At 38.4% G+C, this 14329-nt stretch overlaps 1 protein-coding gene across 1 annotated transcript in view; it reads right to left on the reverse strand.

Annotated features, from left to right (window-relative positions):
- Nucleotides 1–11924: 11924 nt before the first annotated feature.
- The window catches only part of TNFSF8 (TNF superfamily member 8), a 34854-nt gene continuing 32449 nt past the window's right edge, over nt 11925–14329 (reverse strand). Inside the window, exon 5 of the mRNA XM_042914111.1 lies at nt 11925–12737. Within this exon, the coding sequence (XP_042770045.1) occupies nt 12646–12737 (92 nt within the window). The 3' untranslated portion in view covers nt 11925–12645. The remainder of the gene's footprint in view (nt 12738–14329) is intronic.

Consider the following 14329-nt stretch of genomic DNA (forward strand, 5'->3'; position numbering starts at 1 on the left):
TCATATGAAAATCCAGAATTAACAAATTTCTTGGAACATTCTAGTCAGTTGAATCCATTTCAACATATACGTTCCAGGCTCCTAATGTGCATTGACACCAGGGACAGAGTTGTGAAAAAGACAGAACAGTAACTCCAGGAAGGACCATATAGATTTTATTGGTGTGTTATTTTTTCAGTTATAACTGGAAATTTTCCCAGGTCAACTCAGGAGATGCTCAGTCTTAGAGTAATACTTGGATAGACAACTCAAACTCAGGAAACTCAGGAGATCCCTCAGCCTGATGCAACGATATGCATAGGAATAAGGAAGAAGAATCTCAGTAACACAGCTGACTCCCAAAAGACTGGCTCATCATGAAAGTACTGGAAAGTTCAGGACCTTCCCAGAATGGCACTTGACTACTGCCACTGTTTCAGCTGCCATGTACAAATTTCTCTTTAGTAATAATCATGTCTGTTAAAGGTCAGGCACTATGCCAAACACTTTCCAATTCTGATGATTTCTCTATTTCATATTGTCTGCTACTTCTGGACTGTTCTTCCTTTACATTTGCGCTTTGGTTTCTGATTCTGTTATAAATGTCTCAGCTCACTGTGCCTGGATTTCAGATGATTATAGACTTCCTTGATAGCTCCACTTCCCTGATTCATCTAATTTATGGTCCCTCTGTTAAGTGCCAGTATTGAGCTAGGTTCTGGAGTTTCCAAATTTAATGAGATAGCATGGTTCCTAAAGTGTGTGTGTGTGTGTGTGTGTGTGTGTGTGTGTGTGACAGAGAGAGAGAGCCCAATAAACCAACACAATCCAATTTTTATCTTAAAAAGATCATTTTTTGTGGGTGGAAGATGCATTGGGGTGGTGAGGAGGCAGCAAGGGAGAGGTGAGAGGAAGCAGGAGGCTATTCTAGTAATCCAGGTGAGAATGATGCTTGGATTACAGTGCTGATAGTAGAGATGAAGAAAGAGGGAAAATGAGAGCACTCATTACGGAGTAGCACAAGACACTTATTGGTTGCTTGGATGTTGGATATGAGCGAAAGGGTAATTTTTCTATTTGAGCAATTGAGTTGATGGGATAACTCTGAGGAAGTCCAGAGAGTGGGAAGTGGTATGGAGAATAGAAGATGTGGAGTTTGAAACCTTTTATATTTGAAATATCAGGGAGAATATGTCAAATAGTTGAATTTGTAAGAGTGGATCTCAGAGGAGTTAGTTAACTGAAGTGGAGATATAAATTTAGTAGTCACAGCATACAGATAGCACTTGTAGCTATGGTCACAGAAGAGATAATGGAGGGAAAGACTATAGAAGGAAATAAGAAAGATCCTCCAAAGAATCCTAAGCTCAGGGTGTTGAGGAGGAGCAGCCAGGGACTGAATAAAATGTCCCAGTGAGGTGGGAGAAAAAACCCAGGTGATTGTGGTGTTATGGAAGCTGAGAGAGAAGTCATAGGATGGAATTCAGAGCCCAAGAGGCTTTTAGTAGGCTTGAGGACACTTCCTTCATCATAATAGCCTAAAAGAAGGAGAGAATGAGTACAAAAACTTTAGGCTTGAGCATGGGTGGTGAGAAGTTGAGGGAGTTTGCTTCTGGTAATTTGTATTTTTCTCAACTAAGTATGAGGCAAGGTCATAAGCTGAAACTGGTTGGAGGAAGAGGTGTGGGAGACATGAGGAGAGAGAAATTATTCACCTCAGTGAGTGGGAAAGTCAGCCTGTGAGAGAAAGATGGTCAGCCCTCTGGGCAGTTGTGAAACCCCATTGATACCTGGGACCATTACATTAATGTGAACCCTGTCAGTCCAGTTGTGTGATTGTTTTCTCCAGCAACATATAGCTGCTGGGTGATACCTCAAAGGAAGGGGATATTTGGTATGTGAAGGCCAGAATGATGGATGGGCCATGGGCAAGGAAGTTGAGGAGATTTGCCAGGAAGTAATTAAAACAAATGCTCATGCAATCTAGGACGGGCAAGAAGAGAAAGTCAGGAGAGACTAAGGGGTGCTGAGAAAATGGTAGGGATTGGAGGATAAAGTCAAAGAATTGTGGTAGGGTGGGGGGGCTGTTCTAGAGCATATGATTTGGAACAATGGAATGGGGTGGTCAGGGTATGAGGTGTATACATTTATATTTTATTTAATTTTTATTTACTTTTTATTATTTTAAAAAATTTTTGATGTTTATTTTTATTTTTGAGAGAGAGAGAGAGAGAGAAACAGTGTGAGTGGGGGAGGGGCAGAGAGAGGGAGACACAGAATCCGAAGCAGGCTCCAGGCTCTGAACTGCCATTACAGAGCCTGATGTGGGACTTGAACTCAAGAACCACCAGATCATGACCTGAGCCAAAGTCAGACGCTTAACTGACTGAGCCACCAGGTGCCCCTATTTTTTATTTTAAAAAATGTTTATTCATGGTGGGGCTTGATCTCACAAACCATAAGATCATGGCCTGAGCCGAAATGAAGAGTCAGACGCTCAACCAACTGAGCCACCCAGGTGCCCCACATTGATATTTTACATATAATATCATTTCTATTGGTGGAAAAATTGAGGATGTGACCATGGCAGTGGGTAGCCTAGATAGGGGGAAGGAAAAGGTGAAGGAGCAGGAGACTAAAGTGCTGGACAGGTTTATGTGTGGATGTTGATACCAGTGAGAATGATACAGAAATTGGAATGAAGAGGAAACAGTCAGGGGCTCAGTTCTTTAAGGGTTAAGGGAGTGATCAGGAGGTCAGGAGATAATATCAACAAGGATGTGTGTTCACCAGAGACTGTTTTATGAGTAAGGGGGAGGAGGGTTTGGAAGAAGAAATGGGGAACAAGGAGGACACCTTCCCCATCTTAAGACTCTGATGGTGTGGGGTATGAGAGAACAAAGCACCTTCCATTCAAGAGACTATAGGAGAAATAGTGTCTCAGAGAACAGCCAGATTTCAGCTAAGGCAAAAAGAACTTACCAAGAAAAGTTGATGATTTATGAATATTTGCTGACCCCAGAGTAGGATTTTTAGAGGGTTGTCATGGAAGGGTTTGTTGGGGAGGGATTGAGCAAGATTAGGAGATGTACAAAGCAGTATAGAGATGTGTACCCATCTACTCCCTGTTGTCTCTGCAGAGCCAAATTTGCACTATAGGTAACCAGCCTTTGTAGAGGCTCAATAAGGAGTAACCTGTCTCTACTCAAATTCCCTAAAGCCAAATGGCAATGACTTGGGTACTGAATGTGACTTCCTGTACTTAAGAAGGTATCTAGAACTATGTCCCTCAGCAAAGGGTAAGGACAGGGCAAGTACTCTGAGGGCAACGAATTCCCATAGAAAACCTTATCCAATCATAACCACTTTTCAAAACAGAAGCCTTCTCTACAGCACAGTAAGTAGCTTATGTTCAAATATGTTTAATTAATATGGCAATATTTCTAGAGTCTAGTTCATATTAGCATAGACATGTACCTAATTTATTTTTTAATGTTTTATTAATTTTTTTTTGAGAGAGAGAGAGAGAGAGAGAGAGAGAGAGAGAGAGAGAGAGAGAAACAGAACGTGAGTAAGGTAGGGGCAGAGAGAGACACACAGAATCGGAAGCAGGCTCCAGGCTCTGAGCTGTCAGAGCAGAACCTGATGTGGGGCTCAAACCCATGAACCATTAGATCATGATTTGAGCTGAAGTCAGACACTTAACCACCTGAGCCACCCAGCACTCCATAAGTTATTTTTAAATGCCAAATAAAATGTCAATAGAAGGTCATATAACCCCCCTTAGATTAGCAAAGATAATAAATATTGGTAGTACTCATGGCTGCTGAAGTGAGGGAGGTGGGTACCACGTTACACTATTGGATGGAGAGTGAATTTGTTTAAAATTTGTGAATGATAACTTACGATATCTTAAAATCTTAAATGCCCATATCCATTGACATTAAATTCCACTTTTAGGAACCTAATGCATAAAAAATTCTCACTGTATTTTAGGTACATAATGATGTATTTTTCAGGGATGTTGATGGCAGGTTTATTGAAATAGCAAGAGCTTCAACAATCTGTTCATCAATGGAGAAATGGTTTGAAAATCACCTTTGCACAAAGAAATACTAGACAGTAATTTAAAAGAATAAAGAACAATGACAGCAAAGACAGATCTGCAGGCACTGACATGAAAGGATATCTTTGCTATATGCATAAGCAAAAAAGCAAATCATAGACCAGTATGTATAGCAGGACTGCATTTTTGTCAAAGAAAATGTATATGTGCTATATATGTGTGTGTATATGTATTACCAATTCTAAGACTTACATTTTTCATATTTTCATGTCTCTGAAATTAGGATGTTTCTTACAATGTGTGGTGGGTTACAGTTTAATTGATAGTGGTCGTTCTTTCTTGGTGGTACAGAAATTGATGGCACATTTTACAATTGACAGAAATTTGGCAGAATATGGCAGGTAAATAGATGAGTAGAGAGAAAGAAAGGTAAGAATGTATAAGCATAGGAAAAAGGATACACATTGAATAATTGCTAGATGTCATCTTTAGGGATGGGATTGAAATGATAGTAGGTGGCGTTTTTTCCCTTCTTTTTAAAAATACTTCTTCCAATTGACATTGAATATATAGATTCCATGCTCCTGGATAGGAAGAACAAATATTGTTAAAATGTCGATACTACCCAAAGCAATCTACATATTCAATGCAATCCTTATCAAAATAACACCAGCATTCTTCACAGAGCTAGAACAAACAATCCTAAAATTTGTATGGAACCAGAAAAGAGCCTGAATAGCCAAAGTAATCCTGAAAAAGAAAGCCAAAGCTAGAGGCATCACAATCCTGGACTTTAAGATGTATTACGAAACTGTAATCATCAAGACAGTATGGTACTGGCACAAAAACAGACACTTAGATCAATGGAATAGAATAGAGAACCCAGAAATGGACCCACAAACATATGGCCAACTAATCTTTGACAAAGCAGGAAAGAATATCCGATGGAATAAAGACAGTCTTTTCAGCAAATGGTGTTGGGAAATCTGGACAGCGACATGCAGAAGAATGAACCTGGACCACTGTCTTACACCATACACAAAAAGAAACTCCAAATGGATGAAAGACCTAAATGTAAGACAGGAAGCCATCAAAATCCTCGAGGAGAAAGCAGGCAAAAACCTCTTTTATCTTGGCTGCAGCAACTTCTTATTTAATACATCTCCAGAAGCAAGGGAAACAAAAGCAAAAATGAACTGTTGGGACCTCATCAAAATAAAAAGCTTCTGCACAGCAAAGGAAACAATCAGCAAAACTAACAGGCAACCGACAGAACGAGAGAAGATATTGGCAAAAAACATATCAGATAAAGGGTTAGTATCCAAAATCTATAAAGAACTTATCAAACTCAACACCCAAAAAACAAATAATCCAGTGAAGAAATGGACAAGACATGAATAGACACTTTTCCAAAGAAGACACCCAGATGGTTAACAGACACATGAAAAAATGCTCAACATCACTCATCATCAGGGAAATACAAATGAAAACCACAATGAGATATCACCTCACCCTGTCAGAATGACTAAAATTAACAACTCAGGCAATGACAGATGTTGGCGAGGATGTAGAGAAACAAGAACTCTTTTGCACTGCTAGTGGGAATGCAAGCTGGTGTAGCCACTCTGGAAAACAGTGTGGGGGTTCCTCAAAAAACTAAAAATAGAACTACCCTATGACCTAGCAATTGTACTACTAGGTATTTATCCAAAGGATACCGTTGGGTTGTTTCAATATGCACCCCAATGTTTATAGCAGCAGTATCAACAATAGCCAAAGTATGGAAAGAGCCCAAATGTCCATCGACTGATGAATAGATAAAGAAGATGTCATATAGGTGTATACAATTGAGTATTACTCGGCAATCAAAAAGAACGAAATCTTGCCATTTGCAACAACGTGGATGGAACTAGAGTGTATTATGCTACGTGAAATTAGTCAGAGAAAGACAAATATCTTATGACTTCACTCATTTGTGGAATTTAAGATACAAAACAGATGAACATAAGGGAAGCAAAAATAATATAAAAACAGGGAGGGGGACAAAACACAAGAGACTCTTAAATATAGAGAACAAGCTGAGGGTTGCTGGAAGGGTTGTGGGTGGAGGGATGGGCTAAATGGGCAAGGGACATTAAGGAGGACACTTGTGATGAGCAGTGGGTATTATACGTAGGGGATGAATCAATGGATTCTACTCCTGAAATCATTATTATACTATATGCTAACTAACTTGGATGTAAATTTTAAAAAATTTCTGAATTTAATTAAAATTTTCATTTGTGGTAAAAATGACCAAATCTTAAGGAACACTTTGATGAGTTTTCATGGATGTATATGACCCGTGTAACCATCACTCAGAATAGATTTAGAATATTTTCATCTTCCCAGAAATCTCCTTCATACCCAATCAATCAATACTCACCCCTCCTCCCCATAAACTCTATTGCCTTCTACCAACACAGATTAATTCACCAGTTCTGGACATTAAATAAATGTAATCATACATTTATGCATTCCATTCATCAAATGGAATAAAATGAGATGCTCTCTTTCCTGTCTGGCTCTTCTTTCACTTAACACGATGTCTTTGAATTTCATTCATATTATTTGTGTGGCAGTAGCTTTTCTTTCCTTGTTGCCTAGGATTACATTGTGTAATTATACCATTCTTTATTTATCCATTATTCTGTTGGGACATTTGAGGTATCTTTGCTTTGGGACTATTACAAAATAAAGCTGTTGCATTCATGTACCTGTCTTTTTCTGGACATATGACCTTAATTCTCTTAGGACTGACTGCATGGCAGTAGAATGGTTAGATCATAGGGCAAGCATATGTTTAGCCTTAGTAGATATTGCCAAATAATTTTCCAAAGTGGTTTTACCATTTTCACTTCCCCCTGCAATTTATCAGATTTCCAGTTGCTTCACACCATCATCAACACTTGATATTGTCTGTCATCCTAATTTTAGCAATTCTGGAGCATGTGTAGTGTTATCTTATAGTGGTTTTAATTTCCATTTCTCTGACTACTAATGATATCAAACACCTTTCATATCCTTATTGGCCATACAGATATTCTCTTTTTTGAAGTCCTGTTTTGCTCATTTGAAAATTAGATTGGTTTGTTTTTTTTAGTTGACTTATGGAAGTTTTTATATATTGTGGATGTGAATCCTTTGTCATATATATATTATTATTATTATTACATGTTATATTATATATATATATATATATATATATATATATATATATATATGAAATCCTCCCAAATATTTGTGGCTTTTTTATCCATTATGGTATCTATTCATTGACAGAAGTTCTTAATTTAGATGAATGACAATTTATCATTCTTTTATGGTTGTGTCTTTGATATACTATAGAAAACATTTTAATAATAACATTTAAAGATATTTAAAATATATATATGTGTATACACATATATATGTATATATATACAGTAAAACCTTGGATTGTGAGTAACTTGTTCTGTGAGTGTTCCACAAGATAAGCAAACATTTCTAATAAATTTTAACTTCATAAGTGAGTGATGTCTTGCAATATGAGTTGTATGTGACACTGAATGTCACATGATCACAAATGAGCCAGTGGTTCTCAAAATTCACTTTGATATATGAGTGCTTTTGATTACAAGCATGTTTCCAGAATGAATTATGCTCTCAAACCAAGGTTTTACAGTGTGTGTGTGTGTGTGTGTGTGTGTGTGTGTGTGTGTATGTATATACTTATTTATACATTTTCTTCACTTATTGTTCTGGCTAGGACTCCAGTTCAGTATTGCATAGAAGTGGTAATAATGGGCCTCCTTGCCTTGTTACCAACCAGTGGACAAATTTTACTATTTCACCACTGAGTATGATTTTAATTGTAGGCATTTGTAAATAAAATTCTTTTGTGTTTCAGTATGAAATTTTTAAAAGAATTATGGGTATCAGTGAGGAACGCTTCATCTCTTTTCCAGATGTTTCTCATGAAGGAAGCTCAGTTAGTACAACTTCATGTCTCTCTTTGCTTATCCTGCCACGAGGATTGGTGGAGTAGCTTATCTGCTTGGTAGGTCTGGGAAGACTACTGTGGGTATATTCCTCTTGACTGCCCTCTTCATCTTTCTCTTGGGGGACCCCTGCTCTTGTCCAGGATTCATACTGGCTATGACAGGCCAGTATGTCTAGATCAGGGATTCAGCTAGCCTAGCTAGCAGTGTTGGCCCATTTGGCTCTCAAGCTAAGCTACATCTCCCAACCTGGCCCTTCAGAATAACGAAGTTGATATTTTAATTTCCTATCTACCTTAATCTTTGCTTTACTTTTCAATTTGTTTCAGAGCCTGGATGCAGAAGAGAAAAAGGCTTGCTACTTTTTATCTTTCTCTACCTTGAAACGTCAATAATGGTAGCAAGTAGCAAGCAATACTTTTACTTTTTTATTGCGTTGTTTTTATCGTTTTCATTTCTATTAATTTTTTAAATTTGAATATAGTTGACACACAATCTTATATTAGTTTCAGGTGCACAGCATAGTGATTCACCATCTCTATACATTATTCTATGCTCATCACAAGTGTAGCTACCATTTGTCACCATACCATTTGTTGCATTATTTTTAAATAAAACAAATTTGTCACAAAGAATGAAAGAAATTCTGTTAAAGCAAGATATTTTCAAGGTATAGTCTTCATGAGCCATTCTGCTTATCCTGGCCTTCTTTCTATTATCATTACCCTGGCCACAATCTTCCTGCTGTGCTTTAGCCAGGCTTCATCCTCCAACAGGAAGCTGTCCAACACAATTCCCTTCTTGAAGGCATTAGCTTTTCTCTCAGCACCACCATGTATGCACATCTAACTTGTCCTCTGGATCCCCTTTCTTCCCTGAAGGGCCAAGAGTGAGGTTCTGCAAAGCCAAACCTCACAGCTATCATAGGTGTTCCATCCATTAGTTGGACATTTCCAGAGAGACCCTAGAGTAAATGAACCTCTCAGGACTTTGTTTCCAAATCTTTAAATGAGAAATACAATGAAGGCCACCCGCATAGGATACCTATGAAGATTAAAAGAGTTATTTGAACGTAAAAGCACTAACACTAATGCCTGGCTCATAGTAAGACTTTATTATGTGTTAGTTATTATTATTAGCTGATTTCATTGCATTTGTTGGGCTTTGCAGTATATCATTTTATACTTTAATCAGGATGTTTTGGGGACATATAGCTTATTTTCCAAATTAGTTTTTAAGCTCTATAAAAGCAAATCTGGGTCTTGTACTTTCCTCACATTTCCTTTGTGCTAATCAAATTTACTGTCTGCAATAGCACAGTAAAATATTAATATTGGGATCTTTTCCTACTATATTTCTGAAATAGCACTGGCCTAATCTTTTTTGAAGCTGTGATATTATGGATGTGTCTCTAATATGCAGAAATTTTACTTTCTTTAAGTATTCAGAGAAAGATGAAAAAAACTTTCAGGAAATAGAATAAAAACTAATTTGTTCCTGAATATCTGGGTTGGAGTCCTGGTCTTTCCATTTATTTATTAGCTGGGTGATTTTCATCTCTGAGTCTCGATTTCTCTGTGTCAATAAAATGAGCCTAGTAACACTTCCTTTTTAATGCAATATTTACCTTCATTCCGTATTTCAATATTTGGATTGAAATACCAAAATAATCATATTTCTCCAACAAAAATATTTAAAAGTAGCTGAACCACTAGAATACTGTAAATCTGTACTGCACTCACTACTGTGTGTGTATTATATCAGCTATCTATCTATCTATCTATCTATCATCATCATCATGTATCTATATCTGGCATTGTTGAGTTAGTTGCAGAAAAGTTATAGACCAATGTTTATCAAAGAAGTTTCTCTGGAGATGCTAATAGATGCTTCTGGGTCAGGGAGGGAGTTACAAATAAATGAAAAACTTGCAAAACTGGTCAGTTTCCACAGAATTATAATCAATTGCAATGCATGGGACACAATTTGCATCTTTATGGACAAGAATTATTTGCATTACTATCAATTTTCTACAATTTCAGCGTGGTAAAAAATCTCAGAGACAATGAAAGCTTAAAATAATCTGAATTCATGAGCTAGTCAGTACTCTGTTTAAAGTTCAGTCTTTCACAATTTTTCCCAATACCACATGTCTTCTCAAACAGAAAGCTCTGTTCGCTAGTCCTTTATTTGAAAGGAGCCTTAAGGAGCACCTGGGTGGCTCAGTGGGTTGAATGTCCAACTTTGGCTCAGGTCATGATCTTGCAGTTCATGAGTTTGAGTCCTGCATCAGGCTCTGTGTGGACAGCTCAGAGCCTGGAGCCTGCTTCATAAGTACCTACCATCTGATTCAAAGAACAAGAATGGTACCTTGTCTTTTGGGCACTTACAATGTTCTACCATCCATGGTGTTGGGTTTGGCCCCATGTTTGCATAGGATCCCATGCCTGACAGTATATTTCTGGAAGTCTAGATAATTTAGTCTAGAAAATAGCCATATATGGGGTTCCATAATTCAAAGATAGTTACTTAAGTTCCCTTTACTAATGTAAATGGAAGACCCTTAAGTTACCATCTTGCCTCTGCTTCCAAACTCCCCTGGGTAGCTGATGGAAGAAAACTATACAAATCTAAGAACCAAAAGTTGTCCTGGAGCAGTACATTTTGAATCCCTATTTTAGAAGGGGACATTTCCATTAAAAATGTCTTCATGATTATAAGGAAGCTCAGCTCCTCACATCTCAAACCACTTTTATGTAAAATATGATCTTCACTTTTTTTGTGTGTAACTAAGAGGTCTATTAATGTGTTTTTTAAAAAAAAAAAAAAGAAAAACTTTTTTTGTCCTCAAAATTTAATTTAAGCTTCTGAGATTAGAAAGCTCCTGGCAACTTTCATCAAGATTATATACTATCGCTACTGCTACTGTTACTACTATTATTACTACAACAAGAACCCTGTTTCATAGTCAGCTACTGTATTATCTACAACTAGACTGAATTGGGTCATTACAATGGTGTGTAGGAATTTCCTCAAGCTAAGGCGTCCAAGTTGTGATTTTAAAATTATTCTGTTTTTCATGGTTCTTCTGTCCTCTCTTATTGGAAGTGATCCCTTGTCACTGCTTTGGGTGGACTTGAATCTAAGACCTTCTTTTAGTTTGTCACTTCTTCATATTGTTAGGATTGATACTACTGTGGTCAAAGCCCATGCATTTGTCCATAGAACCTCTTAATCAGCACTTACAGACATGGTCTCTATATGATTCCAAAACACTTCACATTCCCCTCTCATAGACAACATTGAGAAGTTCAGGTAAAGGCAGTGGCCAAATGGTACTCTTTGTGGGCAAATTTTTGATGTATGGTGTACAAGTGTGCATATCTGAACACATATGGAGCCATCAGTAATACATAGTAGAGTCCACAAATATTTTCCTTTTCTTTACAAATTTTTAAATGTTTATTTTTTGAGAAACAAAGACAAAGAGAAAGAAAGGGAGAGAGAGTCTCCCTTGAGAAAGACAGAGAGACAGAGTGTGGACAGGGGAGGGGTAGAGAGAGAGATACAGAAGCCGCAGGCTCCAGGCTCTGTGCTGTCAGCACAGAGCACGATATTGGGGCTCAAACTCACAAACCATGAGATCATGACCTGAGCTGAAGTCAGACGCTTAACTGACTGAGCTACCCAGGTGCCCCAAAAATATTTTCTATAAAGGGCCAAATAGTAAGAATTTTAGGCTTTGCAAGTTATAGGGGCTGTCCTTCATTCTGGCACAATTACTTAACTTATAGTCATCATAACACAAAAGCAGCCCAGCCATAGACTGTAAATAAATGAAAGGAGACAGCTGTGTTCCAATAAAACTTTATTCACAAAAACATGCAGACACCCCAGAGGCTATAGTTTGCTGACCTCAGAATATAGTATAGTCTGGACAAGAAATTATAATGCCAGGGGATCCCAGCTCTGCCCCTTACCAGCTGAGTGCATGGCTTAATTCTCTCATGTTAGTTGAAAGAATAGTTTTATAAGCTCTAAAGTACTATGCAGACATCTAATATGGTATTCATTCAATCATTCATCTATTCAACAAATATGTATATCAAATGCCTACCATGTGTCAAGAACTGTCCCAGAACAACAAGGTGATAGTAGGTAAGGATGAGTCACATAAACTTTGGGGAGGGTACCAATGTCAGGCTGTTGGGTGATTGTCAGGTTGGGGTCATAAGGTAAGGTGACAGCCTAGTGGGAGGGGGGGGGTTCCCCTGAAGGGAATTGATGTTCATACAGTCACTCATTTTGGGAAGTGGTTAATTCTGGGCAGGAAATGAGTTGGCACTTTGGGTTGGGGGTGGTCACACTTCTTTCTCTCTCCGGGACCAGGAAGAGTTGGGCCAAGATTCTAAGTCATGAAAAGGCCTAGGTAATTCTGGTTGTGGGGAGTGAGATGTTTCTTAGCTATGTGGAAGTAGGCATACAGTGATTGGTGTCATCAAGTTCATGATTTCCCACTTAGAGGGGCCAGAGACCAAGAGGAGAAGCAGCCAGCATTTCTGGAGCAGCCAGCATGAAGACTCAGGGTTGTAGGGTCACTGGCTTCAAAAAAGCAAGGTCCCTTCCAGAATCCAGAGTAGGATGTGAATGGTGCAGGATCAAACCAAAACAGTTTGGAAGCAAGAAGTACTTTATTTTGTAGATACTGGCAGAAAGAGAACTATATTTAAATGTTGTTCTTGCAACCAAATAATTGTAGTACAGGATGGTAAGTATTCAGATAGAAGTGGGGATGTCAAGGAAGAAATTGGATGCCTAACTTAGCCTGGGAATGGTTCTTGATAAATAAGGTCTGAGTTGAGATTTTATGAATGAGGTCAGGTTAACCAAGCAGAGAAAGGAGGGCAAGAACCATGTAGATAAAGGGATCAGCATATGCAAAATCAGGTGGCTTCAGAGGGAGTAGTGCAATGTCATTAGGGATGTGATTCTGGATTCAGACTGTGAGCATTTACACCCTGGCTTCTGAGCTACTTAGACATATGTATGCATTTCTCTGAGCCTCCGTTTCTTCATCTGTAACATGGGAATGGCAACCTTTATCTCATAAAACAGCATAAGAATGAAATAGACAACAGTATCAAGGGCTTCAATAATGATGCCTGGAACCTGGCAAGCAGACACTCAGTCAGTGTCAGTGATGATATACACTTATGTGATATAAAGCTATTTAAGTAAACACACTGTAATTAATGAAAAAGAAGCATGAAAATGTCAGATTCAGTTGAGGGCTGTATATTTGAGTGCATGAAAGTCACTTTGGCAGTAGGAATGAAGCTTCCTTAAGCATTTTCTTGACTTTTCCTCATCTTGATGTGTCAATCCCATGATGGGTGGTGGCCTTTCTTCCCTTGACTACTTCGGCCCCTGGTGCTGAGAGCACCAGGCCAGCTGTTAAAATGGAACTAGTTGTGATAGCAGAAGGCAAAGTCAGAAACAAATGGCAGTTATGTTTCCTTGGCCCCCAGCAGTGGGAACAAAATGATGAGATATGTCAGCTGGTTTTCACTTGGAGCTTTCTGTTCGCGAAGCTGGATCAGACTGCAATGCAGCATGTTTTTGATTAGTTGAGCTGATACCCTCAGCTGGTAATTCCCTATCTCACTGAAAATGAATCTACACATTTCTTGAGTGCTGACTTTGTGCTAGACACTGATCTAAATGCTGGGGCTTGGGGTGAATTCTTGCTCCTAGATGCTCAATCCTAAGTGGAAAAAAAAAGACACACAAACACCAACACTCCAGTATGTGAATAGTGTTGCCATGAGGGAGACACAGGGAGGTGACCCCCAGTACTCCATCTCTCAAATATTCAATAGGCTTATCCGGGCGAGTTTTCCCGATAGTATGAAAGCATTCATTGGGGATTTGCCTCATGAACACCTTTGTTGGTCCAATGGCTGGTTTTTCCAGAGGCAGATGGAGATGACTTCAGTGAGTTTGAGGAAATATCATTGCCCTCATATTTGCCCTTGAGATTTTTCCTGCTCCTCTCCCACAGTGAAACTCCTTTGCAGATACTGAATGTAATAAAAGACCTCACATTTGTACACTTTCCAAGCTTTTGTATGTTCTTCCCACAGCTTTGGAAAGGATCATGCTTCTTATTTTACAGTTGAGGAAACTTAGAGAGTGTCTGTGACTCATAAAGATTCTCATGTTAATCACTGTCTGAGTTAGGATTCAAACTCAGGTTTCCAAACCG

This window comes from Panthera leo, chromosome D4 (assembly GCF_018350215.1).
Source record: "Panthera leo isolate Ple1 chromosome D4, P.leo_Ple1_pat1.1, whole genome shotgun sequence".
Lineage (NCBI taxonomy): Eukaryota > Metazoa > Chordata > Mammalia > Carnivora > Felidae > Panthera > Panthera leo.